General features: G+C 42.6%; 1 protein-coding gene across 12 annotated transcripts in view; it reads left to right on the top strand.

Moving 5' to 3' along the window:
* Positions 1-13,883, top strand: part of SPIDR (scaffold protein involved in DNA repair) — a 476,432-nt gene that overhangs the window by 127,296 nt on the left and 335,253 nt on the right. For 9 of the 12 annotated variants that reach the window (XR_010134994.1, XM_031013651.3, XM_063709294.1 and 6 more), the window contains one exon: positions 10,325-10,575. The exons of 2 other annotated variants lie outside the window; for them this stretch is intronic. Coding sequence is in view for 9 of the 10 variants with exons in the window: in XM_031013651.3 (XP_030869511.3) it covers positions 10,325-10,575 (251 nt within the window). In the remaining variant the exon portion in view is untranslated. Of the gene's footprint in view, positions 1-8,925; positions 8,970-10,324; positions 10,576-13,883 lie in introns of all 12 variants that reach the window. One more of the 12 variants, XM_063709293.1, reaches the window with a different exon arrangement.

Genomic DNA, 13,883 nt, shown 5'->3' with positions numbered 1-13,883 from the left:
CTCCAGTTTACAATTATTTTTAAAATGTATCCATATTTTGTTTTAGTTCTTTATGAAAATATTTTGATTTTTTGATCCTTTGGAAATTGATTTTGGTGTAAATAGAGAGGGATCCAGCTTTTTTTTCCTCTCTGGATAGGTAGTTATTCTCAAGTAAGTTTCTTTTGCACTCTTATTTTTATTATTTTTATATGCAATCTTATTTCTATGTAGGTATACTTAAGGAATATCAATTTGGGTATACTTCAGGAATATCAATCATTGGATAGTCTATTCCTGTGTTGGTACCAAGCTTTTAATAACTATAGTTCTATAGTATGATTTATTATTTGGTAAGTGTAGTTGCCCTTCATTTATTTTCTTTTTTAGAATTTTCCTTGCTTGAATGAAAAAAGCTTGAGGGAAATTCTTTAAATTTAATGGGGTAATTCTACTTGACGTAAGTATTCATATACTTTATATATGTATATTTTAAAAATTTTGGTTACACTGAGGCTCCTAGTTATTAACTGTTGCTTTGAGATTCACTGAGGAAATCAGGTGTGTAGGCCTGGAGAGGTGGAACAGCGTTTTGGAAGAGTGGAGTCAGGAGTGGTAGGAAGTGGGCTGCTTCCTGCCCCTGTTACTGGATTGCTGTGGGGGCTCGAGCAAGCCACTGAAGTGTCGTCCCTCATGTGTTCCCATGTATAGGACAGCCTCTCCCAGTACAGTTACTGATATTTAGATATAATGAGTAGTTTTCCATCACTGTTTTTCATTCAGTTGTGAGAAATAAATGAGTTAATACATTTATAAATATTTCAAAACTGGTGGAGCCTAGTGTAAGAACTTGATGATGATGATATTGTTGTGGTTATTTTTTCTGTTTTACTATAGTTGAAGGGAGCCTAATTTTCTCATGTTCCAGAAAATAAGGAGGAAGTGGGGGGACGAGGGGAGAGAGAGAGAGAGAGATACAGATATAGATATAGATATAGATATAGATATAGATATAAATACAGATATAGATTGAACTTACTGCTGTTGCCCCAGCCCCAGCACTCACCAATTTCTGCTAGGGTGCTGAAGGCAGACCTGTGTGATGAGGGGATATTTAAGCTGAAACCTTGAAACATGAGAAAGACTTAGGGAAAGATTTGGGGTGGGAATGAGGAAGCATATTCTAGGGCAGAAAGGGCTATGGCATCCACAGGCAGGGAAGAATATAGTGTAGAAACCTGAAAACACGTCAGAAGCGCTGGAGAGCAGCGAGGAGGCAGACAGCTATGAGTGGAGGCCTGGTGGGAGCAGGGGCCACCTGAGGGCTTAGAGACCACAGGGCAGGTGGGGGGCATTGAATGGCATCCTAGATGTACTGGGAAGTTGTTTATAGGATCTTAAGAGCATGGAATGCTCTGACTTAGGTTGTTCTGACTGTGGTGTGTAGGGCAGACCCTGGCAGGAGGGCAGGAGTGGAGCAAGAGACCAGCTATGAGTCACAGTCATTGTGGTGCCAGGTGGGAGTGGGTGGAGAGAAGGGGGCACATCCTGGTTAGTTTTAGAGGTAAAACTTAGTCATGAATTGAATATCAAGGGACTTCTGACTTGCACATAGGTGGCATGTGGTATTATTGATCCAGGTGATACTGAGGCAAACAACTGGTTTTGAGGAACATATCAGGAGTTTGATTTTGAACTTGTTGTATTGAGATATTTGTGAATATGTGAATTGAACCCTTTAAGAGAAGATGGGCAGCTCTGAAATGGAGAGAAGTTGGCCAGGATATTTACAGTAACTCACTGCATGAGCATTTCCCTTCTTCAAATACATCCCATATGCAGTCTCCACAACAGTCTTCTCAATGTGTCTTCCAAGTTCATCCTCCTTGCCTACTTGGAAATCTTCAAAAGCTTTCTGCTTTCTTCAGTGATATCTAAACTGTTAAACCTGACATTCAAGATCCTCCACAGCTTGCTCCTCACCCAATCCATAGGATTATGTTTTTCACATCACTGTCTCTTGCCTCCCAGTATGAACTCTAAACTCTCAGTTGTCTAGACTCGTCTGTAGATCATGAAGGTCATTGTACTTTCCTGCCTTATGTGCTTTCTTCTCTCTTTCTGCATCTTTATCGGTTGAGAATTTTCTAATCCTCTGAGACCCAGTATAGGTTTTACCTCTTCCACTATGTCTGCTGGTTTTAGATCAACCAGAAATAAGGGCTCCATTTTTTGTCCATTTGGAGCACTAGTATGAGCCATACTTATATCTGCTTTATTTTATTTCAAGCTCTTTATGGAAGTATGTCTCATCATATTTTCTCTCTTCCGTAATACCTTGTACATGGTGTGTACTGAATAAATATTTATTTAATATTTTCTCTATTTGGAGATATTTTTCAGGTAGATATCCTTTTGGTTGCAAATAACAGGAACCAAATGTAGCTGGTTTTAAAACAAGAGAAAATTCACTAGAACAGTACTGCAAATCTTGAGTAACTTAAGATAAAGTTGAAGGATGAACTGAGCCTTGGGGCAGCCCTGGGAACCTCACCAGCAGGAGCTCATGGACTTTTCGTCTAGAGGTTTGTCATTAGTGTAGCTTAACTTCCGCTTCCCAGACTCTACGTCAATTCAAAATCTGGAGGAAAAAAATCTGATTGGCTTAGCATTGGTCAGTTGTCTACCTGAGGCCAATCAGCTCTGACCCCTGACAGAAGTCTTATCCTAGACACATGGCTACTGAGATGTGAGATGTCCATAACCCCATGGCTGCCAGAGGTTGAAGGGTTTCCTTCTGTGGACAGAGACATATTTGTTCTCTGAAAAGAGGAGTCAGAAATAAATTGCAACAGATGTGTACTACAGCAGTATTGCTAACTTTGGAAACAGAGTCAGTATTGAATACTTTATGGTTTTGAGAAATTGTAGATGGCTTTAACCAAGGTCATGTTAGTATATTGCAATGGAAATAGGACCAGACTGTTGTCTTTGTTGACTGGCTTCATAAAAACTATTCCTTGCCTCATGCCAGTGTTGTTGTTTGTGATATTTACTCACTAAATCAGAAGACTCCTCCTTCCAAACTTGCTTACATCAAGGAGGAAAAAAAGTCCTGATGATAATAATTTTATTGTATTTAAACATTAGCAGATTATGATAATAGCTACATAGTCATTCTTTGCTCTGTGCATTTGACCATTGCAGATGTTTTAATGCTATAAAAGATCCTGACTTATTCATCTATATTATTTCTGTAACTGGGCTATATATCTGAAGGAAGTAATCTGTGAAAGTTTCAAGAGGGCATCAGTTGGTTAACTTTGCAAAAATAGGAAAAATATGGAAAATGTAAGTGTTTTAAAAGAAAAACAAATTTAAATCTTTGTTCTTGAATTCATAATTTATGCAAAGTAATTTTTTTTGTAAGGATGATTTGGTAAAGGATAAAAGTTTCCGGCCGGGCGCGGTGGCTCACACCTGTAATCCCAGCACTTTGGGAGGCCGAGGCGGGCAGATCACGAGGTCAGGAGATCAAGACCATCCTGGCTAACACGGTGAAACCCCGTCTGTACTAAAAATACAAAAAATTAGCTGGGCGTGGTGGTGGGCACCTATAGTCCCAGCTACTCGGGAGGCTGAGGCAGGAGAATGGTGTGAACCCGGAAGGCAGAGCTTGCAGTGAGCTGAGATGGTGCCACTGCATTCCAGCCTGGGCGACAGAGCAAGACTCCATCTCAAAAAAAAAAAAAAAAAGTTTCCATGGAACAAAAATTTCGCCCAAGTACATTGGGTCACCATGTGGCAGCAGTAGGCAACCTATCAGGAATAACTGTGGTTAAGAAATGTGGTTGATGTTTTTAAGGTACTGGGAAAGATGTCAGTGATGTATACCAGGTCTTTCTTCTGTCACTTTAAAATTTTAATAACAATTTTCTGACCACCTTCTCTCTATGGAACACATAGATCCAGATGATTGAAAAATTCATTTTCTCTCCTACTGGAGAAATGGTTAAAGGATATGAACACACAGGAAGAAATGTGAAGAGCCGATTAACAAGTGCAAAGATGCTCAACCCTGTGAATGATCTGGGATGTGCACACTTAAGTAGGAGAGATAAAACATTTCACACCCATCAGATATGTATACATTTAAAAGTTCAAAATTACTCAGTGATGCTGATAGTGTGCCACAGCTTTCAAACACTGCTGATGGGCATTTCTGTCACAGGGTCTCTACAGAGCCATCTCCCAATTGCCAGTGTAGTTGAGAATGGACTGTCCAAGAATCCACTGGGCTAGTGTACACCACTGAGAAGCTAGCATGTATGTGCCCAGTGAAACAAGTATAGTACACACATGTTACAGTTTTGTTTTAATGTGAAAATTTACAACACTCTTAAGTGTCTACCAACAGTGAAATAGATAAGTAAAAAGTGGTATAGTCAGAATACTTTATAGCAATGAAAATTAATGATCTACAGCTGCTGTGTCCTTGCAAAATAGTTCATTTGTGTGCTATTAAAAAAAAAGCAGATAATACTGAAATGCCAAATTCAGGAGAGAGTTGCCTCTAAGGAGAACAGGCATAGAAAGAGAAATATAGGACATATCAACCATACCATTAAAAAAAAATAAAAAAACTAAAGAAAAACTTGCATCGTGTTAAAATTTGACAGAAGGTGATGGGTACATCTGCTTGTTATTTTTTTTCCTACCTTTCTGTGCCGTTAAATATTTCATAATAAATAGTCATTATCTGTATCTTAAAATATTTCTCAAAGAATTTTTCCATTTTTGGATGATTAAGCTGGGAATGGGGGAGTCAACTTGTTCAAAGTAACAAAGTAATTAAACAGTTGAGCTGTGATCAAAAACAAGTCTGTCTTGTTCCAAAACTTATGGCCCTCCTTTCTCGTTAGTCTGATTCTACAATGTAGAAAGGAAATATAAGCTTGAACCTATGAACCTGTAGTCGCCTTTGACCTATTTCTGACTATTCCCTCTCTCTTCCACCCTCTCTGGCACACACTTGTCTGTGCACACATGCACACCTGTACATATCATCCTTTCTGAAAGATCGTGTGTTTCTCACAGTCGGGCTTAGGCCAAGACAGCTGGTGTCCAGTGAGCCAGTAGGTCCTCTCTGTCCGTGGTATGAGAGTTCCTCCATGTTCATCTGGGGTTATGGCCATGGGGGATGTTCTAAAATACCATATGCTAAAATGGTGGCTTCTAGTTATCCTTTCCTAAAGGTGTTCCTTCTTCCTTGGTTCCTGTTAGAAATGACTACATGGGCCGGGTGCAGCAGCTCACACCTGTAATCCCAGCACTTTGGGAGGCTGAGGTGGGAGGATGGCTTGAGCTCAGGAATTTGAGACCATCCTGGGCAACAAAGTGAGACCTTGTCTCTACAAAAAAAAATTTAAAAATAGCCAGGTATGGTGGCACACATCCGTAGCTTCAGCTACTTGAGAGGCTGAGGTGGGAGGATCACTCAATCCCAGGAGAGTCAAGGCTGCAGTGAGCTGTGTTCACGCCACCACACTTCAGCCCGGGCAACTGAGTGAGATCCTGTCTTAAAAAAACAAAAAACAAACAAAGTGAATAATTAATTAAAAAATGACTACACGAAGAATCCAGGATTTGCTCTGTGGGTTAAGACAGTATTTGTCTTTTTGGTTGTCTACAGAAGACATTCTTGGTGTTCCTCATTGTCTTTTGTATAGAAATCTTCTTAGAAACCAAGAAAAAAGGCGGGGCGTGGTGGCTCACGCCTGTAATCCCAGCACTTTGGGAGGCCGAGGCGGGCGGATCACGAGGTCAGGAGATCGAGACCATCCTGGCTAACATGGTGAAACCCCGTCTCTACTAAAAATACAAAAAATTAGCTGGGCGTAGTGGTGGGCGCCTGTAGTCCCAGCTACTCGGGAGGCTGAGGCAGGAGAATGGTGTGAACCTGGGAGGCGGAGCTTGCAGTGAGCCGAGATTGCGCCACTGCACTCCAGCCTCGACGACAGAGCCAGACTCCGTCTCAAAAAAAAAAAAAAAAAAGAAAAGAAAAGAAACCAAGAAAAAAGTTTTAACAGAAAAATAAGTACAAATTTTAAAATATTAAATTTAAAACCAAATGTAAACTATAGGGGCTAAAAAGCATAGCTAACATTTGCTAAATGCTTATATGTTAGCATTTATTACTGCATCTCCAATTTGAAGATGGGGAAACAACCTCATCAAAGAAACTACCTTAGGGAAGTTAAATAAATTCCCTAAGGTAGCCCACTAGTAGGGAGTAGGGCTGAGACCACAACAGTGTTCGAGTCAGACACCACCTTTATGGGGAAAGACCTTCTAGGCTACTACCACTCCAAGTGGTCTTCTCCATTTCTACATCTGCTGTATGCAGGGTACGTTTGCTTTGTATTTTTAGTTTAGTTTTCCTTCAGTTTTTAAATTGGGTATAAGGATGCAAGAGCAAGGATGGACTTGAAAATTTCTTTATACTGCTGTAGCAGCTAACATAGCATGTGGGTAGTTGGCATTCAGTATATTCTTAGATATTAGCTAATTCTCACTGAGGAAGCAATAGCTTAAGCCAAAGGTACCTAAAATTTGTTATGGGTTGATGCTGAGAATTTTGAAGTACTACCTGAGCTGCTAAGTCTTACCAGTCTTACTGATGTTAAATTCTTCACTGAGGAAATTCATTTGGACTTCATGGTTTTCATGATTTTAACTTAAGCATTGTCGTACCAGGTTGTTCACAGCTGAGCAGATGTACCTTTTTATGCCATCCTTTCTGGGAAAGAAAATTAAATATGCCTATCCAAACTTTATAAAACAAATTATCAGGTCTGCTGTTTTCATTTTATCTTCCGTTTATTCTTTAAGGCACATTCTTACCAAGGTCCCATGGATTTATTGTATCTGTGCAATTTCTCTTTTGTCAAATGCAGAACACTTTTCAGTCTCTTGTCACCTGAAGACAGCATGAATGTTGTTGCTATTTCCAAGGTTCCAATCTGGACCTTCTCCTTCCTTTCACATACTTTTCCATAGATAGTCTTCTCCAGCCCTCGTGCCTTCACATCCTGATTCTCATGATTTCTGAAGTTGTGTTTCCATCCCACATCACTCTTAGAACTCCAGACCTGCAGAGCCACTGCCTGTTAACCAGTTTTTCCCCAGGTATCCCATAGGCACACAACATTCACACATCAAAACCAGCTTGAATATTAGCAACTCCTGCCTGAATGTATTTCCTGCTATTGAATTTGGTCCTCAAGTGTTATTGCATCCTTTTCCTCATTTTCTTTTCAGTCCACCTCTCTATTCCCACTACCTCAGATCCTCTCAATGTCTTGCTTAGACTATGGAAAAGCCTTCTAGCTAGCTGCCCTCCCCCATACCAGCGTGGTTTCCTCCCTCTCTGTATCACCATTCAAATGTTGTTCGAATGGTCAATTCCACATTACCATCTGAGGTTGCTGGCTCCTGCGTCAAGCTGCCAGTGGCTCTCTCCTGCCTCAGAGTCTTGGTCCTCCTCTTTCTTCTCCCTGGAATGTCCTTCCCTCCTCTCTCTGCCTAATTAATCCACACTTAGCATTGAACTTCAGGTGCCAGATTCTGGGAAGCAAACCTCTTTTCTTTTCTTTTCTTTCTTTTCTTTTCTCTTTTCTCTTTTCCCTTTCCTTTCCTTTCCTTTCCTTCCTTTCATTCTTTCGTTCTCTTTCTTTCTGTCTTTCTTTTCTTTTCCTTCCCTTCCCCTTCTCCCTTCCCTTCCATCCTTTCTTTGTTTCTCTCTCTCTCTCCCTTTCCCTTTCCCTTCCTTCCTTCCGTCCTTTCGTCCTTTGTCCTGTCCTTCGTCCTCCCCTCCCCTCCCATCCCCTGCTTCCTTTCTTCTCACTCTGTCGCCCAGGCTGGAGTGCAGTGGCGTGATCTTAGCTCACTGCAACCTCCACCTCCCAGGGTCTCAAGCCATTCTCCTGCCTCAGCTTCCCCAATAGCTGGGACTACAGGTGTGCGCCACCACACCCGGCTAATTTTTGTATTTTTACTAGAGACAGAGTTTCGCCATGTTGGCCAGGCTGCTTTCAAACTCCTGGCCTCAAGTGATCTGCCTGCCTTAGCCTTCCAAAGTGCTGGGATTACACCCACCCAGCCGGAAACAGACCTATTCTGACACTTAACTCTTCTCTTTCCCTGTGCACCTTCTGGCTTTGTTGCCCTTCTTATGTGTTCTCCTTGGAGCCCCAGCAGTACCTCCATGGCAGCATTCCTACCAGTGTTTCATAACTATCTGGGTCTGGCCTCCCCCATCCTCACAAGCAGCATGAATCCTCTTCATGGTTGCATATGAGTCCCCAGCCCAAGTCGCCTGTGGTTGGTTATTTGTTGACTTATTTCTAGGATAGTGGTTCTCAACTGGGGGTGATTTTGCCCCCAGGGCACATTTGGCAACTTCCGGAGACCTTTTTGATTCTCCTGACTGGTGGGGCAGTGCTCCTGTCATCTAGCGGGGAGAGGCGAGGGTGCTGCCAAGCACCCCATTGCACACACGTCGGCCCACCTCATGGTCCAGTCCCAAATGTCAAGAGTGCCAAGGTTGAGAGACAGTGCTGTAGGACAAAGGGCAAAATTTTATGGTACTTAAGACATCTCATAACAGAAAAGATGAAGTTAATTAAATATGGAGTTCTTAAGTAATACATAAAAGGTTTTAGTGTCAGCTTCATTTTCATTCTGAACTGCTCTGGATCTCTTAGTGGCCCAATTTGATTGTTTATTCACAATCTCTCTTGTGAGGCAGATCTGTGCCCCAGTGGTTACTAATGGGTTAACAAGTACCTGGAGTGAGTTAAGCACAAAACTAAAATGGTGAGGACAGTAGAACTAAGCTCTGCATTTATTTTAGAAATTTAGACATTTACTTTTTCTTATTTTCAGTGCGCCTGATAGAAGGTGACTACCCAAGCAGTTTTTTTGACGAGGTATGGAGATGGATGGTTCCTTTTTTTGACTCTTAAAAAGAGTTTGGCTGGGGTTGGTGGTTCATGCCTGTTATCCCAGCACTTTGGGAGGCTGAGATGGGTGGATCACTTGAGGTCAGGAGTTCGAGACTAGCCTGGCCAACATGGTGAAACCCCGTCTCTACTAAATATACAAAAATTAGCCAGGCATCGTGCTGGGCACCTGTAATCCCAACTACTTGGGAGGCTGAGGCGGGAGAATCACTTCTACCCGAGAAGCAGAAGTAGCAATGAGCCGAGATCATGCCGCTGCACCCCAGCCTGGGTGACAGAGTGAGACTCCATCTCAAAGAAAAAAGAAAAAAGAATTTAACCATATAATCCTCAGAAAAAAAGGCCTTTTGTTTTATGTAGATTTGCTAATGATGTAAATTCTAGTGCCACCTCCAATATTTAGGTAGTGAATTAGATGGGACTTTTAGTGCACTGGAAGTTAGAATATTTAAGGATGAATTGTTGCTGACACAGAATAACATGGGATTGACCTATACAATCAAGTAACAGGAAAATAAAATCCTATTGTGCTTTTAAATTTGGTATGTGTCTTGGCAAAGACAGAAAACATCAGAAAAGGTTTTGATTTTTCCCTCCAGAATTAGCCATATAATTTTTTTTCTTTTTTATTGGCCATATGATATGAATTCTTGTTTTATAATTATACAGTTTTCAAAAAATTATTATTTTGAAAGTTTAGAAATCTGAGTTGGAGAAAGAAACATTTTAGGAAATCTTAGGAAAAGGAGACAATGACTCATATTCTTAAATAGTTCCTGTTGGTATTTGCAATTTCAAACTAGTCTCTGGAAAATAATTATATAATTGTATGGAGAGAGTCAAGTCTTTATCTTTACCCTTGGGGACTTCTTTTGGCAAATTAAATGATTTATACCTGAAGAGACAATTTAGCTTCATGTTAAATTTCAAAATCCAAGAAATACTTTCTTTCCAGTAGCTGTCAGATTGTAGTGACGATCATCAGCCTTTCAGATGAGTGTTATTAGTTCAGTTTTGGAGATTGCCTCTATGTGTGGTACTGTTTTGTAGTTTCCTGAAAGAAGATTGAAGTATTTGTACTTATTTTTGTGGATTCTGTGAGATAAAGTCTGGCTTACAGTTGATTTAACCTCTTCTTATCTTTGTCTTGGTTACTTTTGGATTTTGTCAGAACAGAAGTTTAAGCTGCAGATACTGTATTCAAAAAGGTCCTTCAAGAGCTATAACTGTAAGGGAATGGAATGATAGACGTATATAAATGTGGACTTGAATAAAGTATCCTTTGTATTTAAAAATATGCCTTTCTTTTAATTTTTTTTCAGCCAAGTTCTATAGAAATTTTAGAGTATTCATCAGATAGTGAAAAAGAAGATGACTTGGAAAATGTCCTACTCATTGATTCAGAATCCCCTCACAAATACCACGTGCAGTTTGCATCGGATGCAAGACAGATTATGGAGAGACTGATAGATCCAAGGACAAAATCAACAGAGACCATTTTGCATACACCTCAGAAACCCACAGCTAAGTTTCCCAGGACTCCAGAAAATTCAGCAAAGAAGAAGCTTTTAAGGTTAAATTATACCCTTTTAAATACTTTTTAAATTTTTCTCTTTCTTTAAAAACCCAAATATCTAAAATGTTAATTTTAAGATACGTGTATATGAAGTCCTAAATTCTGGAGCTGATTAATGGAATGTTCATCGAAGTTGAGGGTCATGGCTTTACTCATGCCCAGCGGATGTGACTGCCTTTCTTAATGGAGATTTATTTGGGTTATCAAATGTTATTGAGAGTCAGTGTTCTGGGTGCTGTGGAGACAAGTGTGTAATTGTTCTGTTCTTGAGTAACTTATAATGTAAAAAGGGAAATGGAAGTATGTGTAAATCGTGTCAGATTACTTTTATGAGAGAGATCTGCCAGGGCAACACTTGCAAGTGCAAAAAAGTATGAGAGAGCAGAACCCACAGACGAGACGTATCTGGTGTGCCATGAACTACAGTGTCAGTCAGGGGCTGGGCTGTGGCCATGGTGAGCAAAGCAGGAAAGATAACGTGAAGGAGCCTGTAGGGACCTTCCCCAACCCCGTGTAATACAAGGTGCTCTTTGTTGTTTGACCAAACAATGCCAAGCAAAGACTCAATGAAAGTAAGAAAGAGAGGCCGGGCGCGGTGGCTCACGCCTGTAATCCCAGCACTTTGGGAAGCCGAGGTGGGTGGATCACAAGGTCAGGAGTTCGAGACCAGCCTGGCCAACATGGTGAAACCCCATCTCTGCTAAAAATACAAAAATTAGCTGGGCGTGGAGGTGCGCACCTGTAATCCCAGCTACACAGGAGGCTGAGGCAGGAGAATTGCTTGAATCTGGGAGGCGGAGGTTGCAGTGAGCTGAGATCGTGCCATTGCACTCCAGCCTGGGCAACAGGGCAAGACTCCGTCTCTAAAAACAACAACAAAAAAAAAGAAAGAAAGAGAACCTGTAGGAAGCATTGCCACAAAAGCAAAAGTAATAGAGCATTTCAAAGCAAAGGAGTTTCAGTAGAAAGAGTAAATATGATCATGAAGAGCGTAGGTGTTGGATCCACGGATGATATTGTTACATCATAAGAAGACAAGCCTGGCATGCACTGAGGGGAGCCCAGGGTCTGTGGCTGAAGTAGCACACGGTTCAAGGAGTGAGGACAGGGTCATGGCTCTTATGTGGGAACTGGGGACCCAGGCAGGAGGGTTTCGATTACTCTCTTCGGTATTGCCAGTCACCTTGAAAAGATCCAGCCTCTAGAGATGGTGCAGGGAATAGGAGAGACAGATTTTGAAAACAGTGGGGGGTCCGAATAAACAGAGTTCGCACCATGGCTACATCAGCATCCTGGAGAAGAGGTAGGGAAGGAAGGTGGAGAGGAGAGCCCCAGCTTGAGGACACCAGTGGAGGAAAGAGCTTGAGGATGTGGCCAAGTTTAGTGGGATGGCCAGGGCACAGAGATCCATTTGTGCCTACTCACCATGAGACAGAAGGCCTTATGCCCAAAGCGAAGAAGTTGTGGCCTCAAAAAAAGAATGTAATTTGTAATAGTAATAGAATGTAATTTGTAATAGAAGGTGGTTTGTAATAGTCTCTGGGAAGAAAGGAAGGGAAGCCCATTAAAGGAATTAGCATGTCTTTGTTGGTGAAGGTGATGCCATGCAATTACAGAAAGTCATGTCCCCAGCCCTGCTGAGGGCCGACCACTTGCCAAGCACTGTTCATGCACAGGAGCAAGCAAAGTGGAATGGTTGCTCATAACAGAGAGCAAAGGTGAATGGAGCCCCGCTTGTGTCGAGGGAAGGGCAATAAGGAGCCAAGAAGTAAAATAGATGTCAACTCAGAGAGAGAAATTTTATGGAGAAAAAGCAGAAAAGGGGGACAGAGAAGGGTCCAGAGGTGGGGGAGGACATTTCAGTTTGAAACAGACTCAGGGAAGCCCTGAGGAGGTGCCTCATTGAGCAGCTGGAAGAATGGAGTGTGCAGTGGAGCAGGTGCTTTTGGTTTTGTATCTTTGGTTGACAATCATGAGGCTTTTGGCCATTTTCAGTTAGACATTATACATCTTAGTGGGACTATGGGTCTGCAGTCCACAGGCAGGCCTGGCGTTGGAGATGTGAATGCGTAGACTTCTGTGTCCAGATCTTTTGAAGCATGAGCTAGGTCAGGTCACAGGAGATCCAGTGCTGGGCGAGAGGAGAACCTGTCCAAGGCCTGAGTCCTGGGTGCTCTGCCAAAGTTGGGGTGTGGAGGGAGAGACTGCTGAGGGAGGAGCCAAAGCAAAGAGAGCATGGTGTGCTGAGGCAAGTGAGGAGAGAGGGTGACCCACTGTGACAGATGCTGCCAGGGCTGACCTCTGTGATTCCACGGTGAAAGGCAGGGTGTGCAGCCGTCTCAGCGGTGTGACCAGGTAAAGCAGACTGCCATGGACTCGAGAGAATGGAAAGAGAGAAACTGAAGACAGCACGATGGAACTCTGGAGAAGTTTTGCTTTAAGGAGAGCAGATCAAAGTGTGTTAGTTGAAAGTGAATGTGAGGGTCAAGGTTTCTTATTTTAAAGGTGATAGAAATTTCATCATGTTTGTATGTTGATAGGGAAGTCCAGGAGAAAACGGGAAACTGCTGAGGCAGGGGACAACTGATGGAGTTGTCTCTGCCGTGGTGAAGGGAGGCACAAACGGGGGTGACCTTGTCAGGAGTTCAGAGTGTGCACCCATGGCCAGGGCGGGCAGCACCCATGCAGGTGCCAGGATGGACCTGGTGAGGAGCAGACAGGCCATCCACGGACAGCTGGGAAGGCGGAGTCCCTGCTGTTACAGGCACATGTATCTGGCTTGGGAACTAGTTCTTTCCGATCAATTCTATTCCAGTAAAATAGGGGAGTCCTTCATTAGCTGACAGGGAGGATGAGGAGGGAGTTGTGGAGGTCTGAGGAGAGAGAATCTGTGACACGGGCATGTAGTGGGGACAGATGAACTGGAGAAGGGCTCCAGGGCTGTCTGACAGGATCAGGCCCTGTTGGGAAGTCGTGGTCATGGACTGAGTTTGAGACCTATCAGCCAGTGTGGATTCGACCCTTGGGCTGCCCATGTGGGCAGAGCACAAAGATGGTCCAGGGGCACACTAAAAGGGGTTGACAGGAGTTCCGAGAGTAGCAATAATAATGACCCGTGAAGCCTAAGCTGGGTAAGGTGAGAATGAGAACGTGCAGGATGTGGAGCATGGTGAGTTGGGGTAGAACTCACTGATTGAGGACTGGGGAAAAGGTTGGTCAAACACTTACAGAGTCACACTACTAGAGGTGATGAGCTGGGGCAGTAACGATGACGGGCGCCCAGAGTTGAGCCGCTGGAGGGAGGC

The sequence above is a fragment of the Gorilla gorilla genome, chromosome 7 (assembly GCF_029281585.2).
Source record: "Gorilla gorilla gorilla isolate KB3781 chromosome 7, NHGRI_mGorGor1-v2.1_pri, whole genome shotgun sequence".
Taxonomy (NCBI): Eukaryota; Metazoa; Chordata; class Mammalia; order Primates; family Hominidae; genus Gorilla; species Gorilla gorilla.
Note: the sequence above shows the minus strand (reverse complement) of the source record. Positions and strands in the feature narration are given on the sequence as shown.